This window comes from Balaenoptera ricei, chromosome 1 (assembly GCF_028023285.1).
Source record: "Balaenoptera ricei isolate mBalRic1 chromosome 1, mBalRic1.hap2, whole genome shotgun sequence".
In the NCBI taxonomy this organism is placed as follows: domain Eukaryota; kingdom Metazoa; phylum Chordata; class Mammalia; order Artiodactyla; family Balaenopteridae; genus Balaenoptera; species Balaenoptera ricei.
The window spans coordinates 133,224,704-133,244,497 of NC_082639.1; the positions used below are offsets into that span (position 1 = coordinate 133,224,704).

The 19,794-nt window shown below is 36.1% G+C and overlaps 1 protein-coding gene across 1 annotated transcript in view; it reads left to right on the forward strand.

Moving 5' to 3' along the window:
• The window catches only part of MROH9 (maestro heat like repeat family member 9), a 69,270-nt gene extending 58,021 nt beyond the window's left edge, over positions 1-11,249 (forward strand). The window contains exons 19-20 of the mRNA XM_059929695.1: positions 9,325-9,387; positions 10,906-11,249. Coding sequence (XP_059785678.1) covers positions 9,325-9,387; positions 10,906-11,249 — 407 coding nt within the window. The remainder of the gene's footprint in view (positions 1-9,324; positions 9,388-10,905) is intronic.
• The last annotated feature ends 8,545 nt before the right edge of the window (positions 11,250-19,794 follow it).

Below are 19,794 nucleotides of genomic sequence, written 5' to 3' on the forward strand. Positions count from 1 at the left end.
AAAAGGCATTATCTTTCTGAAGAGGTATTTCCAGGAGGACAAGAGAGGAAAGAAAGAAGAAAATCAAATTTTAGAAAATGTTTCTACAGAGTAGTTGAAAATCATGGTAAATATATTCATGAATCCAAAACTTTTAAAAATAAAGATCTAAAGATATAAGTACACAGGGAATATATAATGGGATAATGGGAGCACATGAAGAGTAAGCTTTGCATTTCTCTAATAATTAGTGATGTTGACCATCTTTTCATGTGCTTTGTGCTTTTTGGCCACCTGTGTATCTTCTTTGGTGAAATGTCTATTTAGATCTTCTACCCATTTTTTGATTGGGTTGTTTTTTTTCGATATTGAGCTTCATGATCTGTTTGTATATTTTGGAGATTAATCCCTTGTTGGTTGCTTCCTTTGCAAATATTTTCTCACATTCTGAAGGTCGTCTTTTTGTTTTCTTTATGGTTTCCTTTGCTCTGCAAAAGCTTTTAAGTTTAATTAGACCCCATTTGTTTATTTTTGTTTTATTTTCATTACTCTGGGAGGAGATTTGCTGTATACCTGAAACTAACACAACATTGTAAATCAACTACACTCCAATAAAATTTTTTAAAAAAAATAGACAATGGAAAGAGAACATCAGGAGATCCAGATACTAAAGTTATCTGACATAGATGTGAGATATATGTTTTAAAAACTGATTAATATGTTCAAGAAAATAAATGGCAAAATAGAGAATTTCAAAAAGAAAAAAAAGAAAAAGAAGCTTTCAAAGCATGATGGAAAGTGTAAGAAAAAATATATAACCATTTCAAAAAACTACATTGCAGCCAATGGAAGAGCAAATATATATTGTTGATAACCCAGTAAGGAACAAGGAGTAAAGGGTTGAGAAATGTTAGCAAAATAAAATATAAACCAACAAGAAACAGTTTGAAAAATTAGCGAGCAATGATAGATATAGAAGATAGATGAAAGAAATGCAAATATGCATAGATAATAACCCTGAAGAAAAATGAACAATTAGACAGAAAAAAAAGTATTCAAAGATAGAATTTAAGAACTAAAAAAAATTTGATTAAATATACTGATGGTAAAAATTTTTCAAGAAATATTTTATACAGAATGAAACATTAAGACATTTCCTAACAAAGTTATGGAACTTCAGAGTTAAAGAATTCTTTGAGCAGTTGAGCAAAAAAAAATCACCTATACATTACGAAATAAATAAATCTGGCATTAGATTTCTCCACTTCAGTATTCAACTCTAAAATATAGTAGAATAGAGCCTACAAATCCTAAGTGGAAAAAAAATATGACTGAAGAATTTTATACTCATCAAAATTATATCCAACTATAAAAATAATAAGAAAACATTTCTAAAACACAAAAACTCAGCATAAGTTCATTACCATGAATCCTTCTTGAAGAAATCATTGATGGATGGAATTCAGCCAACTAAAGAAGGAATGGATAAACTATCACATAAGGACATACAGTATCTACTTAACTGTAGGACTTCCAGCTCCCAATCCATTCTTCACTATGTTTCACATTTCTCTGTGCCTCAAAAACTGACCTCTATGGTCTACATCTCCCTTGCCAGCTTACTTCCAGGTTGGTATAGCATTTAATGTCCATTAATGCATTTAACGTTACAGGAGTATGCTTAATATTCAGTAATAATTGTAACAGTGTTAGTCACAAATTATCCCATCTAGAATCCCCAGAGCCCCTACTGAGAAATACTGATCAATAAGTTCAATGCAGTTATAATAAAAAATACCAACAGATAATTTCATAGATCTTGACAAGTTGATCCTAAATGTATGTGGAAGAGCAAAAGACCAACATAAGAAGATATAACTAACAAATTTTAGACAATCTGTTACTCACTCAAGGAAAGACAAGACCTGTGAAACTATAATAGAAAGCCTAGAAACAGATCCACACATATACAAACACCTAATATAAAGATCGGAACTGGCAGTATATATCAGATCAGAAATGATGGGCTGTCTAATAAAAGGTGCTAGGACAATGGGAATACACACACACACACACACACATTCCTACCTGACACCCTACACAGAAATCAATTATAGGTGTATGAAGTCATGTATTGAATAGATGGAAGGAAGGAAGGAAGATCTAAAAAGAAACTTTGAAATGTATGCAATATTTCTATGAAGAAAACTTGCAAACATTACTGAAAGACACAAAAAATTTTAAATAAATTGAAAGGTATAAACCATATTTTAGGAAAGAATCAAAATTGTAAATATGCCAATTCTTTCCTAAATTAATCTATACATGGAATAAGATGCCCATTAAAATATCAATAGGGCTTTTTTTTCAAAATTCACATCCTAATTTTAAAATTAATATAGAAAAGTTACCATGCAAGAATATCCAGGAAGTTCTAACCAAAAAAGAATGAGAGAGGACTAGCCTTATCAGATATTAATATAGCTACAGTAATTAAAATCACATGGAATGAATAGATAGACAAATGGAACAAAATACCATCTAGAAATAACTGCCAAAACATGCAATATTTTACAGTGAATCACTGGCTTTAACTAATAGTGATGAAAATATGGAATATTCCTTAAACGGTTTGGGGACACATGGTGAGCCATCTGGAATTTTTAAAATTATTTTATTCCTATCCCACTCTTTACACTAAATAAATTCCAGATGGTCAAAGGCACAAATGCTAAAAATAAAACCATAATAATAAATAAGATTAGATAAAATAGTGTAGAAGAATTTGCTTTATAATCATGGGGTAGGTAAGATCATTCTAAGTAAAAGTAAAAATCATAAAAGATTGACAAACTATGTAAAAATAAATATTTCTGCAAGGCAAAACCATTATAAACAAAGTCAAAAGCCAAATTGTAATAAAATATTTATGTCACTTATCACATATAAAGGGTGCATGGATTCTTACTAAAGAATCCTCACAAATCTGTAAGAAAAGCCAAACAACCCACTAGGAAAATGGACAAAGTACATGAAGAAAATTATTTGGCTCATATACATAAAATTTTCACAGCCTCATCCAAAAAGTGATGCAAATTGAATTGATAAAGTGCTTCCATCCATCAAACTGACAAAGAACAAAAATGATTATACTACATAGTTTTGTCCAGGTTGCAGGAAGTAGGCAATCACTTACATTACTGGTCAGAGTGTAAATTACTACAATCTCAGAACAGTTTGGTAATTTCCATCCAAATGTGAAATGCATATTCTTCTGACTTAATAATCTCTTCTCAAGAGAATTTATCCTCTGATATAGTCACATATGAGAAGTGATGTGTGCATGTAGATATTCATTGCATCATTGGCTTTATAATACCATCATCCTTAGCATGTGGCTTGTATCCTTATTTGTGTTTTCTGATTACCTTCAGCATTTTCGCAGTGTTATCCCAAGGAGAAAAAAAAAATGTAAAGGGCAAAAGGTGTCTCTGGGTCAACCTAATTTTACAAAGCTTTCTTCAAAATCCCAACCGATGATTCATCTTACACCTCCCAATGACCAGAACTGTCACAATGCCACCATCATTTGCAAGAGATGCTTGGCACTTTTTTTATTGGGCAAGAAGGGGACAATGATATTAGATTGACAGCTAGTAGTGTGTCGCAATTGCCAAATTTAAGAGTTTTCGCATAAGTATCTGTATTTCCAATTATTTGATAGGCGGAGGAGATAAGGCTACACTGAACCTGCGTTTCTGCCTGGTAGCAACTGAGCAGAGCTGACTGCTTGTGGATGGAGGTTGTAATTCCTGTTCCCACGCTCCCCACCACTACTAACTGCATTCTTCCATTTAGCTAAAATCACACCCACGTGCACCTTGTTGGCATTGTGGTTAGTCTGCCGTGTTTCAAAACTTTCAAAACATCCAATTCTATTTGAAATTTCATTTGTAACTTTCAAAAACACCATTTCAGTAGAGTCATTTAATTTTCAGTTGTTTTTGCCTAATTTTGCCACCTATTTTGCTCCTTTGGTGGTAATGTTGTATTTCTTAAGTTCCTACAGTATAAGAAAGACCCAAATATAATTACGGCTTAAACAAAATAGTAGCTTATTTCTCTCTCATTTAACAACCCAAGTATACGTAGACTAGTGTCAGCTCTTTTGTTGCTCTAGTATTCTCATCACACAGTTTCCTACATCAGGTCCAAGATGTTTCCTCTATCGCCTGCCACCACTTCTACATACCAGTCAATTGGAAAGGGGAAAATATCAAGAGGTCACAGGCATCTCTTTAAAGAGTAGCTGTAACTTCTGCTAAATGATCATTAGCTCAGAACATAGATGTTGCCATACCTAGATGCAAAGAAGTCTTAAAAGTCTAGTCATCTGCTGGACGGCCATATGTCCAGCTAAAAATTGGTAGTTTTAGTAAGAGAACTAAAGATAAAGAAGTAATTTGACAATAGGGGAAATTAGTACTCTCTAGCATAAGAAATGTTCATTCATTATTTGTACCCACCATCTAATTCAGAAAGGAATTGCATTGATTTACAAACTTAAGCAAAAGTATGCCAATTAAGGATACCTCCACAACACAGGGCTTTGTTTTTAAACATTATTCTTAAATTTTTAAGCCCATGTTCCACCTGTCAATAAGAATATCTTGAGCTTTACTATCTGTAAATTGTATTATGAAAATAATGTATTATTGTGATTTCTGTGGTCACTATTTTGACTGAAGCAGAGGCAGTGTGAAATATTGGTGAGAGTAGATACATTTCCATTGAAATCTCAGAATGAACACCCACTAGCCATGTGACCTTCACCAAGTTACTTAATCTCTATGAACTTTTATTTTATCACATGGAAAATGAAGATAATAAGAACAGCAATAAAAATATTTCTTAAATCTATCTGAAAAAGTATGAAACTAGAACACTCCCTGACACCATATACAAAAATAACCTCAAAATGGATTAAAGACCTAAATGTTAAGCCAGACACTATCAAACTCTTAGAGGAAAACATAGGCAGAACACTCTATGACATAAATCACAGCAAGATCCTTTTTGACCCAGCTCCTAGAGAAATGGAAATAAAAACAAAGATAAACAAATGGGACCTAATGAAACTTAAAAGCTTTTGCACAGCAAAGGAAACCATAAACAAGACCAAAAGACAACCCTCAGAATGGGAGAAAATATTTGCAAATGAAGCAACTGACAAAGGATTAATCTCCAAGATTTACAAGCAGCTCATGCAGCTCAATAACAAACAAACAAACAACCCAATCCAAAAATGGGCAGAAGACCTAAATAGACATTTCTCCAAAGAAGATATACAGATGGCCAACAGACACATGAAAGAATGCTCAACATCCTTAATCATTAGAGAAATGCAAATCAAAACTACGAGGTATCATCTCACACCGGTCAGAATGGCCATCATCAAAAAATCTAGAAACAATAAATGCTGGAGAGGGTGTGGAGAAAAGGGAACACTCTTGCACTGTTGGGGGGAATGTAAATTGATACAGCCACTATGGAGAACAGTATGGAGGTTCCTTAAAAAACTAAAAATAGAACTACCATACGACCCAGCAATCCCACTACTGGGCATATACCCTGAGAAAACCATAATTCAAAAAGAGTCATGTAACAAAATGTTCATTGCAGCTCTATTTACAATAGCCAGGACATGGAAGCAACCTAAGTGTCCATCATCGGATGAATGGATAAAGAAGATGTGGCACATATATACAATGGAATATTACTCAGCCATAAAAAGAAATGAAATGGAGGTATTTGTAATGAGGTGGATGGAGTTAGAGTCTGTCATACAGAGTGTAGTAAGTCAGAAAGAGAAAAACAAATACAGTATGCTAACACATATATATGGAATCTAAGGAAAAAAAAAAAAAAAAAAAAAAAGGACATGAAGAACCTAGTGGCAAGATGGGAATAAAGACACAGACCTACTAAAGAATGGACTTGAGGATATGGGGAGGGGGAGGGGTGATATGTGACAGGGCGAGAGAGTGTCATGGACATATATACACTACCAAATGTAAAACAGATAGCTAGCGGGAAGCAGCCGCATAGCACAGGGAGATCAGCTCGGTGCTTTGTGACCACCTAGAGGGGTGGGATAGGGAGGGTGGGAGGGAGGGAGATGCAAGAGGGAAGAGATATGGGAACATATGTACATGTATAACTGACTCACTTTGTTTTAAAGCAGAAACTAACACACCATTGTAAAGCAATTATACTTCAATAAAGATGTTAAAAAAAAATCTATCTGAAAACATGTAAGAGCTTTTATAAAGGCAGTGATGAGAAAGTAGAAAAACCAAAAGAAGTAGGCCTGATATTTGGGGATTATTTTCCTTTATAGATTTTCTTTTATAAATTTATAGATCAATTCTAAATGCAAAAAGGGTATTTGGGAGGCTGATAAACTGTGCAGAAATTTTAGCTGTCTCACTGAGCTGGAGGAATAAAACTTGTAGTGGACTGACAATGAGGAGGAACCCTGGTAAATACTCCCAAGTTTTCAGCTGGGATCCCTGATGTCTCTACCCTAAGAGTAAGAGTAAACTAAAAATAAGCCAGCCCTTAAAATTACTGAACCTTTGAATATCTAACTCGCTGGTTGGATTAAGGGGATATATCTCTAGCCTAACTGCCTGCCAAAAAAGCAAAAATAAATCCTCTCTGGGAGAAGATAAATTGCCCAGAGCCTAAAAGTATCTACACAAAATTGTATACACAATAGCTGAGATTTAATCAAAAATAACCAGACGTTTAGATTTTTTTAATTACAAGGAAAAAAAAATAGAAACAGAATCTAGTATATGCAATTATTGAAATTTATCAGATAGGAACTTTAAAATAAATATGATTAGTATGCTCAAAAGATTAAATAATGAGACGGAATGCAGAACTCAATGGGTAAAATTAGCAGCAGACTAGAAAGAACTGAAAAGAGATAAAGAGAATTAGAAATGTCAGAATAAAATATTCATATCAAGATTAAAACTCAAAGAGTTAAAAATGGAAAATATGAAAAGAGCATAATAATATGAGATATGGTTAAAAGGTTTAACATACGCGTTCCATAAGGATAGTGGGGAAAGAATGAGACAAAATAAATATTTGAAGAGATAATGACCAAAAATTTTCCAAAACTAACATAAGGTAATAACAAGAAATAAAATGTATAAGTCTGGAAAAAATAAAATAGAACTTCCAAAATTTGCAGATAAATAATTGAGTATTTAGAACACTGGAAAGAATTCAGAGAAACTATTAGAATTAAATAAATTTAGCAAGTTTTCTATATACAATATCAATATACAAAGATCAATTGGGTTTCTACACACTATCAATAAACAACTAGAAAATTAATTTTTTGATGCCTAATGCCTTGTACCAAAATTCATCAAATACCTCAAAATAAAACTAAGGAAAGATGTACAAGACTGATACACAAAAAAACTAGAAAATGTTGAGAAGTTTTTAAGAAGACTTAAATAGAGTGATATATCATGTTTATGGATTAAAGAATGAAGTATTGTAACAATGTCAACTCTCCCCAGACTGTTCAGTATATTCAATACAACCCCAAACAAAATTTCACCAGAGGTTTTGGGTGTGTATGTGTGTGTGTGTGTGTGTGTGTGTGTGTGTGTGTGTGTGAAATTTGAGAAGTTGATTCTAATTTTTACATGAAAATTTAAAGATTTGAGAATAGCCAAGATAATCTGAAGAAGAATCACAAAGTTGAAGAACTTATACTACTGGATATCTAAGACCCATTTTACATTAAGGTAGTATGGAAGTGGCACAATGATAGAATGGAGGCACGACACTGACCCCTGCACAATTTACGATTTAAATGACCCTGCAAAGCATTAGGGAAAGGACTTTTTTTTTCTCTTAATGGTGCTCGATTAATTTCATAGGTAAGTAATCTCAACCCCTATTTTATGCCATATAATTCCAGTTGGGCTTGCAATCCAAAAATGTGAAAAGGTAAAACAATAAAGTTTCCAGAAGTAAATATGGGAGAATATCTTTATGACCTTCAGACAGCAAAGATTCTCTATCAGGACTCCAAAATTCACTAACCATAAATTGGACTACATTAAAATTAGGGACTTCTGTTCATCAAAAAAAAACAAAAACAAAAACAATACAAATGGAAAAGTTTAGCCCTGGGGTAGGAGAAGATATTTGTAATGGGTGTAATATTCTAAGAGATTAGTATCCAGAATTTAAAATGCCTAAGAATAAATAATTTAAAAAACACCTCAATATAAAAACAAGTGACTTACTTGAACAGACATTTCACTAAAGAAATATCCAAGTGGCCAATAAATATACAAAACTAATACCACCAAACCCATGAGACTGACTGAAAGGTAAAAGACTAACAATTTCAAATGTTAGAGAGGACGTACAGCAATGGAAATGTAAGAATGAAAATTGGTAAAACCACCTTGGAAACGGTTCTGCAGTAATGATTAAAGGTGAACATAAGCATATCCATTAGCCAATAAGTCCACTCCTAGCTATATACCAAACAGCAATGCACACAAATCTACGGAAAAATTCATGTACAAGAATGCCCACAATAACATCATTATTCATAATAGCCTAAAATTGGAAACAACACATTGTCCATCATAAGCAGGATGGCTAAAAAGTGCTGCATTAATAAGATGGAATATCATATAAAAGCATTCTGCAAACTCTTTCTGTAAAGAACCAGATAGTAAATATTTCAGGCTTTGAGTACCATATGGTCTCTGTCTCAACTATGCAACCCTGCTGTTGGAGGGTGAAAGCAGCCGTAGATAATCCATAAGCAAATGAGCCAATAAGCATGGCTGTGTTTCAAGAGAACTTTGCCAACCTTTGTCATGTAGCAATGGAAATGAATGAACTATTGCTATGTTTAAAAACATGGATGAATCACACAATATAACGTTGAGCAAAAGAATGTATTCTGAAAGGTGAAGGAGGAGGCTGCGAAGGGCATGAGGGAGGCTCCTACGATAATAGTAATATTCTATTTAATGACCTAGGTGGTAGCGAGATGTATTCACTCTGTGGTCATTTATTGAGCTGTACAATTATGATTTCTGCACATTTATATACACATGTATATCTCAATAAAGAATTTTATTAATAATTATTTGAAAGCACTAAAAGATGATTCAAGGATAATCTAGAGATGCTTTGCTTTGAAGAAAGCAATGAAGGTAGCCAGATAATATCAGATAATGTATTTTCATAATGTATTTTCGGGTAACTTTAATTTTACTTTGTGCATAGGGTACTTGGCAAAATTGGGTGGCCATTTACTGCTCAGAGATGAAATTGAAGTCATGCTTGAGGGTAAGTGTTGAAGTTATAATGAAATCTTTATGTATAGGCCTAAATAACTTCACTATTTGTGATTCAATTTATATCTGAGCTCTATAGTGATGCAAGGGATCGGAAGAGGGTGGTAGAGGTAGCTAGGCGGTTAAGGGGAAATCAGTGGAAGGACTGGGTTAAGGGACATCTTCTTTATTTTTTATTCTTTCTCTCTCTGTTTCAATCTCTCCATCTGTCCCTCTCATTATTTGAGACCTAACTATTATCCTAGAGTCCATAGGAACTACAGAGAGTTAAGAATTCATTCACTCATTAATCCATTCAACAAATATTTTCCCAGCATCTACTATGTGACAGCACTATTCTATCTGCAGGGTATACAGCAGCAGACAAAGCAAAGTCCCTTCCCTCAGAGGATTTACATTTTAGTGGAGAGCAATGAACACTTGCACCAGAAGAAATTAAAGAAGGGTAATGTTTATTCTTTCAAAATGTTTGGATCTTCAGCATCTCTCTTAGCCTCTGCCTATTTCGCCTTCAGGATCAGAATTACAAACAGGGGAGGCAGAAAATAAGGTGGCTGCCTTCCTTCCTTTTTCTGGTAATAGACTTTATATTTTAGAGCAATTTTAGATTACTAAAAATATTGAGTGGAAGATACAGAGGTTTCCTGTATACCTCCTGACCCCACACATGCAGAGCCTCCCCCAATTACCAACATCCCCCAGCAGAGTGGTACCCTTGTCACAGTTGATGAATCTACATTGACACATCATTATCTTCCTTCCTTTTTTGTTCATTCATATTTATTGACTGCCAGCTAAATACTAAGCACTCCCAGCATGTCACTCAGAATATTTTTCTTCTTTCGCTCTTCCTCCTCCTTCTGTTCCTTCTCCTTTTTCTCTCTTTTCTAAATCTGTCCTTTTTTCCTTCTCTATTTCTTTTTATTAAGAAAGAAAATAATAACTTCCCACAAGCTCAACATATGAATATAATGATATTAGCATTTTGGTATATATCTTATTGCAGACATTTTTAAAGAATATAAACTATTACATATTTATTTTTAAAACTATCATAACTGTTTTATAACTTTTTCACTTACTCATGTGTCAGAAACATCTTTCATGCCAAGAAAATGGGTCTACATCATCATGTTAATATGTATGTGCTATTTCACTTTATGATATCTCTAATTTTTAAGCACTTTCATATTGATGAACATTTAGACTGATTCCATTTTTTTCATTATTATGAGCAATATTGAACCTCTTCATGAATATATGTTTATGCTGTCCACCAGAATGCTCAGCACATAATAGGTACTCAGTAAACACTTAGTGAATATTTCCTTTTTTCTTTTAATGAGGTCTGGTGAGGATAGAGGATAAAAAACTTCCTGGATGCTATTTGTCAAAGTAACAAAAATTGGGGGAGGGGAGCTTTTGTGAAAGGTGGTGAGGTTATTTAGGGTTAGAGCTTCTCAGACTGTGAGAGTGATGCCTTGAATTAATGGCCTTTCTGCTGTTACAGCTATTGACCGAGTGCTTCGGGATGAAGATCCTGTGATCAGAGAGTTTGCAGAAATAACAAACAAAATTTTTATGGAAATAGCTCATAGATTGACCTCCTCAAATATTAAACAAAGCTTCCGAAGACTGTTTAACCTAATCTACATAAAAAAATTGAAGCCTCTTTATAATTATAAACTTCCCAAGGACCTGACAGGCAGTCCTATGGGAATTAAAGAAACCAAGAATGATAAGGAAGCCATTATAGACAATAATTATGAAGACGTATTGGTAAAGAATGAAGGTGTATCGGTAAAGAATGCAAGGTTCACGAGTGCCTTGGAGCACACCTCAGAAGAGGAATGATTTTCCTTTCCCTCTTGATAACTTGAGTCCGTTTGTAGATGCTTTTCAGAAGGACACTAGAAGCCTTTACTGTCTCTTCTTGATTCTCTACTCAAATATAGAAATGTGTTGCCTCTCTCTGTCTGACAGTGATTAGAAGACTTACTTCATCAAAGCAACTAACGAAATTGAAAAAACATATAAGCAAAGTGTTTGATGAGAAGCTCTTGGAGCTTGATGTAATCAATACATACCTACTGAACATCTTCTAAGTGCCAGACACTACGCTAGATAGTGAGGCTATTTGGATGATGTAAACAAGGTTCCCATCCTCAGGAAGGCCACAGTCTAGTGACACACAGTGTGGTTATTTACACCCTGCTCTGATGAATGCTGCCTAGGGCAGTATTTACAAAGGAAGAAATGGAGCTTTCAGGGGAAGAGGATTTAGAGCAGGCAAACTATTCCAGGTAGAGACACTGAGGCAAGAAGAGTGTTGGGGGAAGCTGGAGAGTTTGTTGTGGGTACAGGTGGTTAAAGAAAGAATAGGGAGAGCTGAGACCTGAGGGGAAGATTGTGCTGTGCCAATGGTTTTAAACTTTTTGAAATGAAAATTGGAGAGTCAACATAGTTAGTGGTTCCCATGGCCATCAGGATCCAGTTTAACACTTTGTCCTGGTTTATAAGAAAGTTGATATATAAATGTTGAACTGCAGTGATCTTGCTTGACTTAAGGCTCCAGGCTCATCTTTCACTCATCTCACTTTACCTTCCTGCCACCCCTGCATCCCACCCTAGCATAAACCACTTCAGCCACAGGGAAGTACTTGCTGGTAGATGAAAGCCCCATTTCCTCTGTTGACTCAGATGTTGTGGCTTTGAAATGTGTCAACTTGCAGTTCACACACGTTTTCATTTCTCTGCCAGCTCACCTTGCTGGGAGTTGGGGCAGCAGCCGTTCTACCTTCCCTTGGGTCCTTCTTCAGCTTCTCTGACTTCTGGGCCAGGTGGGTTTAGTAATGTTGACAAAGGGCACCAGCTTCTCCTGTAGGACATCTGCATCATCAACATCATCAGTGTTGGAGGCAATAAGAGACTGATACAGTCACACACTTGTGGGTTCTACCTTGTCCCTGCTCTCCACTTCACACCCACACTCCTTTCCCAATTGCCTGCTCTGCAGACTTCAAGCTCCAGCACAAGATGTGAAGATGACAACTTTGCAGAGGCTTCTTAACACGCTCCCACAATTGCTTACAGTCAAACCTCTGGTTGTGCCTCTCTAATTGAACCCTTACTGATATATCTGAGATACATTTCCAGTCCTCTTTTTTTTTTTTTAATTGGGGTAGAGTTGCTTAACAATGCTGTGTTAGTTTCTGCTGTACAACGAAGTGAATCACCTTTATGTATATGTATATCCCCTCGCTCTTGGACCTCCCTCCCACCATCCCCCATCCCACCCATCTAGGTCACCACAGAGCACCGAGCTGAGCTCCCTGCTCTATACAGCAGGTTCCCACTAGCTCACTGTTTTACACGATAGTGTATATATGTCAATCCCAATCTCCCAATTCATCCCTCCCCTCCTTCCCCCACACTGTGTCCACATGTTTGTTCTCTACATCTGTGTCTCTATTCCTGCCTTGCAAATAGGTTCACCTGTACCATTTTTCTAGATTCCACATATATGCATTAATAGACAATATTTGTTTTTCTTCTTTTTTTAAAACATACTTATTGGAGTATAACTGCTTTACAATGTTGTGTTAGTTTCTACTGTATAATGAAGTGAATCAGTATATCTCCATATCCCCTCCCTCTTGAGCCTCCCTCCCACCCTCCCTATCCCACCACTCTAGGTGTTCACAAAGCACCGAGCTGATCTCCCTGTGCTATGGGGCTGCTTCCCACTAGCTATCTATTTTACATTTGGTAGTGTATATGCCAATGCCATTCTCTCACTTCGTCCCAGCTTACCCTTCCCCCTCCCCATGTCCTCAAGTCCAGTCTCTACATCTGAGACTTTATTCCTGTCCTGCCCCTATGTTCTTCAGAACCTTTTTTTTTTTTCAGATTCCATATATATGTGTTAGCATATGGTATTTGTTTTTCTCTTTCTGACTTACTTCACTCTGTATAACAGTCTCTAGGTCCATCCACGTCTCAACAAATGACCCAATTTCGTTCCTTTTTATGGCTGAGTAATATTCCATTTTATATATGTACAACATCTTCTTTATCCTTTCATCTGTCAATGGACATTTAGGTTGCTTCCATGTTCTGGCTATCGTAAATAGTGCTGCAGTGAACATTGGGGTACATGTGTCTTTTTGAATTATGGTTTTCTCAAGGTAATGCCCAGTAGTGGGATTGCTGGGTCATATGGTAGTTCTATTTTTAGTTTTTTAAGGAACCTCCATACTGTTCTCCATAATGGCTATGTCAATCTACATTCCCGCCAACAGTGCAAGAGGGCCCCCTTTTCTCCACACCCTCTTCAACATTTATCGTTCATAGATATCTTGATGATGGCCATTCTGATGGGTGTGAGGTTATACCTCACTGTAGTTTTGATCTGCATTTCTCTAAAATTAGTGATGTTGAGAATCTTTTCATGTGCTTTTTAACCATCTGTATGTCTTCTTTGGAGAAACGTCTATTTAGGTCTTCTGCCCATTTTTGGATTGGGTTGTTTGTTTTTTTGATATTGAGCTGCATGAGCTGTTTTTAGATTTTGGAGATTAATCCCTTGTCAGTTGATTCTATTACAAATATTTTCTCCCATTATGAGTGTTGTCTTTTTGTCTCATTTATGGTTTTCTTTGCTTACAAAAGCTTTTACGTTGAATAAGGTCCCATTTGGTTATCTTTGTTTTTATTCTCATTACTCTAGTAGGTGGGTCAAAAAAAGATCTTGCTGTGATTTATGTTAAAAAGTTTTCTGCCTATGTTTTCCTCTAAGAGTTTTATAGTGTCTGGTCTCACATTTAGGTCTTTAATCCATTTTGAGTTTATTTTTGTATATGGTGTTAATAAGTGTTCTAATTTCATTCTTTTACATGTAGCTGTCCAGTTTTCCCAGCACCACTTATTGAAGAGACTGTCTTTTCTCCATTGTATATTCTTGCCTCCTTTGTCATAGATTAGGTAACCATAGGTGCGTGGGTTTATCTCTGGACTTTCTATCCTGTACCATTGATCTATGTTTCTGTTTTTGTGCCAGTACTGTCTTGATTACTGTAGCTTTTTAGTATAGTCTGAAATCAGGGAACCTGATTCCTCCAGCTCCGTTTTGCTTTCTCATGATTGCTTTGGCTATAGGGGTCTTTTGTGTTTCCAAAGAAATTTTAAAATTTTTTACTCTAATGCTGTGAAAAATACAATTGGTAATTTGAAAGGGATTGCATTGAATCTGTAAATTGCCTTGGATAGTGTAGTCATTTTCACAATACTGATTCTTCCAATCCAAGAAAAATCTCTATCTGTTTGTGTCATCTTTGATTTCTTTCATCAGTGTCTTATAGTTTTCTGAGTACAGATATTTTACCTCCTTAGGTAGGTTTATTCCTAGGTATTTTACTCTTTTTGTTGCTGTGGTAAATGGGATTGTTTCCTTAATTTCCCTTTCTGATCTTTCATTGTTAGCGTATAGGAATGCAAGAGATTTCTGTGCATTAATTTTGTATCCTGCAACTTTACCAAATTCATTGATTAGCATCATTGATAGTGACATCTTTAGGATTCTATATATAGTATCATGTCATCTGCAAACAGTGACAGTTTTACTTCTTTTCCAGTGTAGATTCCTTTTATCTCTTTTTCTTCTCTGATTACCATGGCTAGGAATTCCAAAACTATGTTGAATAATAGTGGTGAGAGTGGACATCCTTGTCTTGTTCCTCATCTTAGAGGAAATGCTTTCAGTTTTTCACCATTGAGAATGATGTTTGCTGTGGGTTCGTCATATATGGCCTTAATTATGTTGAGGTACGTTCCTTCTATGCCCACTTTCTGAAGAGTTTTATCATAAATGGGTGCTGAATTTTGTCAAAAGCTTTTTCTGCATCTATTGAGATGATCATATGGTTTTTATTCTTTAATTTGTTAATATGGTGTGTCACATTGATTGATTTACATATATTGAAGAATCCTTGATAAACCCACTTGATCATGGTGTATGATCCTTGATCATAAAACCCACTTGATCATGGTGTATGATCCTTTTTGTGTGTTGTTTGATTCTTTTTTTAATAAATGTATTTATTTATTTATTTTTATTTATTTATTTATTTATTTATATTTATTTATTTATTTATTTTTGGCTGCATTGGGTCTTCATTGCTGTGCACGGGATTTCTCTAGTTGAGGCAAGTGGGGGCTACTATTCTTTGTTGTGGTGCATGGGCTTCTCATTGCAGTGGCTTTTTTTGTTGTGGAGCATGGGCTCTAGGCACATGGGCTTCAGTAGTTGTGGCACATGAGCTCAGTAGTTGTGGCTCGCGGGCTCTAGAGCACAGGCTCAGTAGTTGCAGTGCAGCGGCTTAGTTGCTCCGCTGCATGTGGGCTCTTCCTAGACCAGGGATCAAACCCATGTCCCCTTCATTGGCAGGCAAATTCTTAACCACTGTGCCACCAGGGAAGTCCTGGATTCTTTTTGCTAGTATTTTGCTGAGAATTTTTGCATCTATGTTCATCAGTGATATTGGTCTGTAATTTTCCTTTTCGGTGATATCTTTGTCTGCTTTTTAGTATCAGGGTAATGGTGCCCTCAGAGAATGAGCTTGGGAGTGTTCTTTCCTCTGCAATTTTTTGGAAGAGTTTGAGAAGGATGGATGTTAGCTCTTCTCTAAATGTTTGGTAGAATTTGCCTGTGAAGCCATCTGGTCCTGGACTTTTTATTTGTTGGAAGATTTTAAATCACAGTTTCAATTTCATTACTTGTGATTGGTCTGTTTATATTTTCTATTTCTTCCTGGTTTAGTCTTGGAAGGTTGTACCTTTCTAAGAATTTGTCCATTTCTTCCAAGATGTCCATTTTATTGGCATATAGTTGCTTATAGTAGTCTCTTATGATCTTCTGTATTTCTGCGGTGTCAGTTGTAATTTCTCCTTTTTCATTTCTTATTTTATGATTTGAATCCTCTCCCTTTTTTCTTGATGAGTCTGGCAAAGGTTTATCAATTTTATTTTTCTTCTCAAAGAACCAGCTTTTAGTTTCATTGATTTTTGCTATTGTTTTCTTCATTTCTATCTCATTTATTTCTGCTCTGAATTTTATGATTTCTTTCCTTCTACTAACTTTGGGTTTTGTTTGTTCTTCTTTCTCTAGTTGCTCTAGGTGTAAGGTTAGATTATTTGAGATTTTTCTTACTTCTTGAGGTAGGATTGAATTGCTATAAACTTCCGTCTTAGTACTGCTTTTGCTGCATCCCATAGGTTTTGGGTCATCACGTTTCATTGTCATTTGTTTCTATGTATGTTTTTATTTCTTCTTTGATTTCTTCAGTGCTCTTGGTTACTTAGTAGCGTATCAGTTAGCCTCCATGTGTTTGTGTTTTTTAGGTTTTTTTTCCTGTAATTGATTTCTAATCTCATAGCACTGTGGTCGGAAAACATACTTGATGCAATTTGAATCGTCTTAAATTTACTGAGGATTGATTTGTGACCCAAGATGTGATCTATCCTGGAGAATGTTCATGTGCGCTTGAAAAGAAAGTGTATTCTGCTGTTTTTGGACGGAATGTCTTATAAATATCAATTAAGTCTATCTGGTCTATTGTGTCATTAAAGCTTGTGTTTCCTTATTAATTTTCTGCCTGGATGATCTGTCCAGTGGTGTAAGTGGAGTGTTATAGTTCCCCACTATTATTGTTTTACTGTCAATTTCCCCTTTCATGGCTGTTAGCATTTGTCTTATGTATTGAGGTGCTCCTATGTTGGGTGCATAAATATTTATAATTGTTATGTCTTCTCGGATTGACCCCTTGACCATTATGTAGTGTCCTTCCTTGTCTCTTGTAACAGTCTTTATTTTAAAGTCTATTTTATCTGATATGAGTATTGCTACTCCAGCTTTCTTATGATTTCCATTTGCATGGAATATCTTCTTCCATCCCCTCACTTTCAGTCTGTATGTGTCTCTAGGTCTGAAGTGGGTCTCTTGTAGACAGCATATATATGGGTCTTGTTTTTTGTATCCATTCAGCCAGTCTGTGTCTTTTGGTTAGAGCATTTAATCCATTTACATTTAAGGTAATTATCAATATGTATGTTCCTATTACCATTTTCTTTATTATTTTGGGTTGTTTTTGTAGGTCTTTTTCTTCTCTTGTGTTTCCTACCTAGAAAAGTTCCTTTAGCATTTGTTGTAAAGCTGGTTTGGTGGTGGTAAATTCTCTTAGCTTTTGCTTGTCTGTAAAACTTTTGATTTCTGTGTCGAATTTGAATGAGATCCTTGCTCGGTAGAGTAATCTTGGTTGTAGGTTTTTCCCTTTCATTACTTTACTTTTTTATCTTTTTTTTTTAATTTTAGGGTTTTTTTTTTATGTGGACCATTTTTAAAGTCTTTATTGAATTTGTTACAATATTGCTTCTGTTGTTTATGTTTTGGCTTTTTGGCCACAAGGCATGCAGGATCTTAGCTCCCCAACCAGGGATGGAACCCACATCCCTTGCATTGGAAGGTGAAGTTTTAACCACTGGACCACCAGGGAAGTCCCTCCCTTTCATTACTTTAACTATATCTTGCCACTCCCTTGTCGCCTGCAGAGTTTCTGCTGAAAAATCAGCTGATAACCTCATGGGGATTCCCTTGTATGTTATTTTTTGCTTTTCCCTTGCTACTTTTAATATTTTTTCTTTGAATTTAATTTGTGTTAGTTTGATTAATATGTGTCTCGGCATGTTTCTCTTTGGGTTTATCCTGTATGGGACTCTCTGTGCTTCCTATACTTGGGTGGCTATTTCTTTCCCATGTTAGGGAAGTTTTCAACTATAATCTCTTCAAATATTTTCTCAGACCGTTTTTTCTTTCTCTTCTTCTTCTGGGACCCTTATAATTCAAATGTTGGTGTGTTTAATGTTGTCCCAAATGTCTCTGAGACTCTCCTCCTAATTTCTTTTCATTCTTTTTTCTTTATTCTGTTCCTCAGCAGTTATTTCCACCATTCTATCATCCAGCTCACTTACTTGTTCTTCTGTCACAGTTATTCTGTTATTGATTCCTTCTAGTGTATTTTTCATTTCAGTTATGGTGTTGTTCATCTCTGTTTGTTTGTCCTTTAGTTCTTCTAGATCTTTTTTAAACATCTCTTATATTTTCTCATGCCTCCATTCTATTTCCAAGATCTTGGATCATCTTTACTATCATTATTCTGAATTCTTTTCCAGGTAGGTTGCCTATTGCCTCTTCATTTATTTGGTCTTATAGGTACCTTGCTCCTTCATCTGTAACATATTTTTTTGTCATCTCATCTCAGTTTTTTTTTTTTTTTTTTGATGAGTGGGGCTGTGTTCCTGTCTTGCTGGTTGTTTGGCCTGAGGCATCCAGCACTGAAGTTTGCAGGCAGTTGGGTGGTGCTGGGTCTTGGTGCTGAGATGAGGACCTCTGGGTGACCTCACACCAATTAATATTCCCTGGGGCTTGAAGTTCCCTGTTAGTCCAGTGGTTTGGACTCAGCACGCTCACCACAGGAGCTCAGGCCCAACCCCTGGCCTTGGAACCAACACCCCGCAAGCTGCACAGTGTGGGAAAAAAAAAAAAAAAAGGCAACAAACAAAAAGGAGAGGAATGATAACAAAGAATAAAAAATAAAATTAAATTAGGAAAATAAAAAATATATTAGAAAAAATAACAATAAAAATGGAACAACAAAACAGAACCACAACAGAAGAAATATATATAAAGGAAATAAATTTTTTTTAATATTTTAAAATTAAGAATAAAAATAAAAGATAAAAAACAGATTAAAAGAATAAATAAATAAATAATTCCCTGGTGCCTCCTCTATCAGTGTTGTTGCCTCCACAATGAGCTACAGCTTACCCCCACCTCCCCAGTAGGCCTCCAAGACCTCCAGGTAGGTCTCTGGACCCACTGTTTCAGCCCCACCTCTGCATGTATCCTCTCTCTAGCATCTGTTCCTGGAGCTGGTCCAGAGCACATGTGCCTGCACAGTCCAGCTGGGGCACAGGCCTCCACAGGCATGCCTGCATGTGGGGTTGGCACAGCTGGAGAAGGCCTTGGAGGGGGGCGGTGCTCAGCCCACCTGGACCCACGTGGCCACAGGAGGCCCTGTCAGGGGCAGCACTCAGGATGCCAGAACCTGCACAGCCAGAGGATGCCTTGGCTGAGGCGGGGTTCAGAGCTGGGGACCCACACAGCTGGAAGAGGCCCTGGCAGTGAGTGGACCCTTCTGAACATGGGAACCTCTCCCCTTCCCCCAGACCCTGCTCAGGGGTGCCGGTCCTGTCCCACCTCCACTTTTTTTCACCCCCCCCACTTCCCTCCAATGTCCTACCTGGTCGTGCAGGGATTCCTCCCATCCCCTTAGGTGTCCAAGGT